The sequence below is a fragment of the Arachis ipaensis genome, chromosome B4 (genome assembly GCF_059453495.1).
Source record: "Arachis ipaensis isolate K30076 ecotype BB chromosome B4, ASM5945349v1, whole genome shotgun sequence".
Lineage (NCBI taxonomy): Eukaryota > Viridiplantae > Streptophyta > Magnoliopsida > Fabales > Fabaceae > Arachis > Arachis ipaensis.
In genome coordinates this window covers 129,169,284-129,175,210 of record NC_142439.1, presented here as the reverse complement: position 1 = coordinate 129,175,210, position 5,927 = coordinate 129,169,284, and the positions used below count along the sequence as shown (strand labels likewise).

Here is a 5,927-nt window from a genome sequence, read left to right as displayed (position 1 = left end):
ATTTAATGGAACTCATACTATTACAAGCAGTTAAATATATATTATTTTCATTTAAAAATTAAAAAACGCTCTTCGCAATATGAGTTGGGTATTATTTTAACTCCATCCAAGCTTTAGTTTTTTGTAAATAAAAGATTATAGATGCAAATGAGAAATGAAAGTGATAGAAAGAAACAGCTAGAGAGAAAGCGATGGAAAACGATAATATAATGCAACTTGCTAATAGAAAATTCCACAGAAAAATATATAATAAAATAAAATAAAATAAAATAAAAATTAGTAAAATAAAAAAAAGGGTAAAGCAATACTCACAGAGATTCTCATTTGAGTAGTAAATTGAATTCTAAAGAATAGAATAATTAATGAATTATTATTATGCCATAAACCCTCACATATTTTGATTCAGATCTCATCTAACTCACACTTTCTATCACTTTCTCTCTCTAGATGCCACTTTCTCTCTCTTCCCAGCTTCTCCCATTCTTCTTCTTCTTCTTCGTCTGATCCTTACAAGCAAGCAACAATGGCGTCCACCAACAGCGGGAACAAGGGATCACGTTTCCCACTTCTCGCGTTCCTTCTCATCTGCCTCCTCGCTCCTCTCCTCTTCTTCTTCTTCTCGAGAGGCCTTCACAATGCTCCCGGTTCGTCAATCTCTCAAACCCCGCATTCCTAAATTCTCATTCTTTTGAAGTTATTGCGTGTGTTGTTTCTCGAATTTATTGCTTTCTATGGCCTTTGAAATTTAGATGCTATTATATTTGGTGTTTTGAGGATTGCAAGATCTGTGCTTCCCCATGGCAGTGGCATAAGGGAGAAAATAGTGCACTTTATTAGTTGTGATAATATGATGTGTGTCACTGATCTATCACTTGTTCTGTTGTTTACTGCATCATTTTGGATTTTATATATATATCCTTTTTGTAGTTTTTAGATTTCATCTGTTTTTCTCTGATTTGGTTGTTTTAGCATTCTTTACATAAGAGATTTGGAACAATGGTGATGTTGCACTTGTCTTCTGTTCTATGGATATAAGCTTATTATTATATATCATGTTCAAGGGTAAATAAAATTGATTTCTGGAGAGAACATGCTGGTTATTACTACTGAGATTTGATGATGAAGGATTCAGTGTACTTAGTAGGTTTTAAGGGCCTTAAGGCTTTAGCATGAGTGCGAACAACGATTCCCTCTGTCATTTTGTGGTCATTAGAAAGTAATTAGAAGTTTGGAAAGATATGACAAATATACTATTTTTTAAAATACTTTTATTAAATGCCCCTTTCGCCCGGGCTTGTCATAGGAGGTTTTAACAGATAAGAGTCTGTCCCTGTATTTTTCTATTCTGTATTGTATTTGTATTGATTTAAATGATTTTGTTGAGAAAGAAGAGCAGTATTTTAGTGAGACTTGGGTACTCTTTATACTGTTGTGATTTTTTTTATGGTAATATATAACGGGTAAAATATAATTAAGAGTTTAAGTATCTTTTCCCTCTATAAAGTTATAGGACTTGAAGATGGTAGACTCTGCAAGTCCTCATCTTTGTTGAATCTTTTATGTTGTGATAATTGAATGCAGTAGAATTTTTTCGATGGGAGGAGAAAACAATTGAAGGAGAATGGAAACCCGGCTAAAATCTGTTAAATATCTAAGGAAAGAGGGAAACCACACCTTAAAAGCTAGCTATTAAGGGGAAGAATCACTTTCCTTAAATACAACATCAAGTATCCTATACAACTCGATGTGAGACTTTGGGCACCCCATAATACCCAAGCCCCTAACAAAATCTCTAAGACTTTCTCTCGTCTTAAGTTTCAACATGAGTATGAGCTTAACTGGTCTAATTCACAGTCTATATATATATATATAATTATTTCATCCATATTTTGCAGATCAAGATGTTATGTCAACCGTTCCTAGTAAACAGGTAACCTCTTTTTAACTATTTTTAGGTTTATTTGTCACATAACTAAAACACATATGCCTTCTGGATGCTTCAAATTCAATTCATCTGACTTAAAAGATGCCGGCCATTGCAGGTTGCCAAATGGACAGAATGGCAGACACTGCAGGACCTTAAATTGTATTTTTCAAAAGAGGCAAGCACCAACTGCTAGATATTTTACTTTGTTTCCATATCTCACATTTCACTTTTTCCATGGAAGAGGTTACTTCTTGACTTTCTAATAAATATTATATTTTAGGCTCTTGATGTTATTGTATCGAGCACAGATGATTTGGGTCCTTTGAGTCTTGAGAATTTCAAAAAAAGTAATTTGTTACCTTCATGGAGAATCACTGGGTTAAAGACTTCAAATGCTACCTATGAGGTTAGGAACTTAGATGAAACATTCATTTTCGGTGTTGAAGATAATAACGCAGTTCTTATTTTCTTATTAATCTTTTCTCTTTCCTATTAAAGCTAAACCAACCAACAACACATGGTGTACAGGAAAAACAAGAGGCGAAGGAAGGCAGATCTTCAGGTTGTATCATATCATATTAGATAATATGCTTATATTGTATTTTAATATACTTTCTCATTCAACTTTTTTCATTGGTGTAGTTGGTCTTGATCAATGGACTCTTAGTCCTGTGCACTTATCCAGAAGGGTGAGTGTCATTCTTGAATTGTTTTATTTACTCTGTTAAATTTATAGTCCAACAATTTCACTATATAATTAATACTTTCATATAAAGTTATTCATGGCTAAATATAATAACATCAAACTTATTTTTCTCAAGTGGTGCTTCCCAAATTAAATTTGACCTGGAAAATTTACACCAATTGCCAAAATATTTCTACAGGTCGGGCTTAAAAATATATATTTTTTTAAACCTGTGGAGTGATACCTTATTTTGTACACAACAAAAAATGACAGAAATAAGCTTGTTTCATGTTCTTTGTATATGTTTTCTGCAGCACTTAATAGAGAAAAGGAAGGAAAAACGTGCTGCTAAGTTGGTGAAACTGGAGGATGAAGTAATTGTAAAACTTGAAGATTCAGCTATTGAACGCTCAAAGACAGTAGATTCAGCAGTTTTAGGTAAATACAACATGTGGAGGAAAGAAAATGACAATGAAAATGCCGATTCTACTATTCGGTTGATCCGAGACCAAATTGTTATGGCTAGAGTGTATTTGAGCCTTGCAAAGATGAAGAACAAGGTTGACCTGTACCAAGAGCTGCAAAATCGGATTGGAGAGAGTCAGCATGATTTAGGTGAGGCAACTACTGATGCTGATCTACCTAAAAGGTAAGGAGCTACATGTAATTTTTCTCCATGCAGTATCCCTATCTGTATATGTATTCCTTATCCCCGTTTGTTGGCTTAACTAATCCAATGTTTGATTTTTGCTAGTGCACATGAAAAAATCAAAGCTATGGGTCAAGTCCTGTCTAAAGCAAAAGATCAATTGTATGACTGCAAGTTGGTCACTGGGAAATTGAGGGCAATGCTACAAACAGCTGATGAGCAAGTTAGGGGCCTGAAAAAGCAAAGTACATTCCTCAGTCAGTTGGCTGCCAAGACCATACCTGATGGAATCCACTGCTTATCGATGCGCCTTACCATTGATTATTACCTCCTTTCTCCTGAAAAGAGAAAGTTTCCTAAGAGTGAGAATTTGGAGAATCCTAATCTTTATCATTATGCCCTTTTCTCGGACAATGTCTTGGCTGCATCAGTGGTTGTCAACTCAGCTATTATGAATGCAAAGGTGACTGAGTGTCTTTTGCCATTCCATTGATGTGCGCATCTTCCATGTCCTATCTTTTAATAGATGATGAACAATTTGTATATACTATGCATATTAGTGTATAATAAGTAAAAGTATTATATCTATGATTTGATAAATTTTATTCTTAAACCTTGGGTTGTCTCACTTTGTTTTCTTTAACGTTGCAGGATCCTTCAAAGCATGTTTTTCATCTCGTTACTGATAAGCTAAATTTCGGAGCCATGAACATGTGGTTTTTGTTGAACCCTCCTGGAAAAGCTACTATCCATGTTGAAAATGTTGATGAATTTAAGTGGTTGAATTCATCTTACTGCCCTGTCTTGAGGCAGCTCGAATCTGCAACAATGAAAGAGTATTATTTCAAGGCAGGCCATCCAACATCCGGTGGTTCCTCTAATCTGAAGTACAGAAACCCGAAATATCTCTCAATGCTCAACCATCTTAGGTTCTATCTTCCGCAAGTTTATCCAAAATTGGATAAGATTCTTTTTCTTGATGATGACATTATTGTCCAGAAGGATTTGACAGGATTATGGGCCGTGAATCTTCATGGAAAAGTAAATGGTGCCGTTGAAACATGTGGGGAGAGTTTTCACCGTTTCGACAAGTATCTTAACTTTTCAAATCCTCATATTGCGAAAAATTTTGATCCCAATGCCTGTGGTTGGGCTTATGGAATGAACATGTTTGATTTAAAGGAGTGGAAAAAGAAGGATATTACCGGCATATATCACAAGTGGCAGAATATGGTGAGAACTGTAACACAAACATTGGTTTATATCGTGTCTCAAATATATGACTCCTTTTCTTGAATAAGCGTCCTTTAAAGTTTTAGTAATCACATACTAAGAAATTAAGAATACACAACTATAAAAAAGAATTATATTGTTTGGATAGAGTTGACCTACTTAGTAAATTGTATAAAACTTATTTCAAGTTATTTTTGGCTTAATTGACGCTTAGGTAGTAGCAATTTAGCACAAATGATCTTTCACTAACCCTTTTCTTTTCCTGTTTGATTCCAGAATGAAGATAGGGTGTTATGGAAGCTGGGGACATTACCTCCAGGTCTAATGACATTCTATGGATTGACGCATCCACTAAACAAATCATGGCACGTACTTGGTTTAGGTTACAATCCAAGTGTAGATAAATCTGAGATCGACAATGCTGCAGTTATTCACTACAATGGTAATATGAAGCCATGGCTAGAGATAGCCATGACAAAATACCGGTCGTATTGGACCAAATATGTCAAGTATGATCATCCCTATCTTAGAAACTGTAAGCTAACTGAATGATCCTGATAACTAAGTATAGGGAGCACCCTTTTTCCCCCCCTCATCCCTTTACACTTTCTAGCTTTGGCAATTTCAATTTGAAGTGCCTTACTAGAATGATCAAAATTTGTCTTGGAAGGGATATGGTCATTGCTTGTGTTGTATTTACCCCTATATCTCTTTCCCACTTCATTGATATTTGTTCTTCTTTTTTGGCCTTAACATTCATTTAATTTGTTCACACTACCCTCACTAGTTTCAAATGCAAGGTACATAAAACAGTATACCTTGTTTACCAGAAATTAGAGAAAAAAAGCTCTTCATTGTACAATACTTCCGATGCTAAAGACTGGACCACAAATTGAATAACAATTTTTGTGTATTCTTTCAATAATAGCTTTCTTGTTTCTGTTCTAAGAAACTCTATCTCATGTTTCCATATATGCTGATATAGTGATATGTGATGTAACATTTTTCAAATGTTGGCCTAAACATGAATTGTGTGTGCAAGAATTTTTTATAATTATACATGTAGTATTTATTATGTTGATTTAACAATTGGAATTAGTTTTATGTAAGAGGTTGTATTTGTTAATCCTTTGATGAATATCTACAAAAACCAGCTATTTGTTTGTGATCTACTTAAGTGTTGTCACTAATGTCTCAACGATTACAGAGTGAGACTCGCATGATGTACAGAGAGATAAAATAATTATTTATATTAAAAATATATTGTAGAACATTTATTTGATGATTTATATAGAATTCTATATAATTATTTAACTAAAATGTAATACAAATTAAAATATAGTTTATTATTTTAAGAATTTAAATTTATTTATTTTTTAAAAAAAGTATAGGTTTTTATATTAGAGTTGTACAAAACTATGTATAAAACTATA

General features: G+C 33.7%; 1 protein-coding gene across 1 annotated transcript; it reads left to right on the top strand.

Annotated features, from left to right (window-relative positions):
* The first annotated feature begins 294 nt into the window (after positions 1–294).
* LOC107639797 (polygalacturonate 4-alpha-galacturonosyltransferase) lies at positions 295–5,446 on the top strand. Its single transcript, XM_016343396.3, has 10 exons — positions 295–644; positions 1,896–1,930; positions 2,043–2,102; positions 2,208–2,333; positions 2,426–2,489; positions 2,570–2,616; positions 2,927–3,261; positions 3,367–3,724; positions 3,913–4,494; positions 4,771–5,446. Exons 1-10 carry the CDS (start codon positions 524–526, stop codon positions 5,044–5,046), a joined length of 2,004 nt encoding a protein of 667 aa, XP_016198882.1. The 5' UTR covers positions 295–523; the 3' UTR covers positions 5,047–5,446.
* Positions 5,447–5,927: the final 481 nt, after the last annotated feature.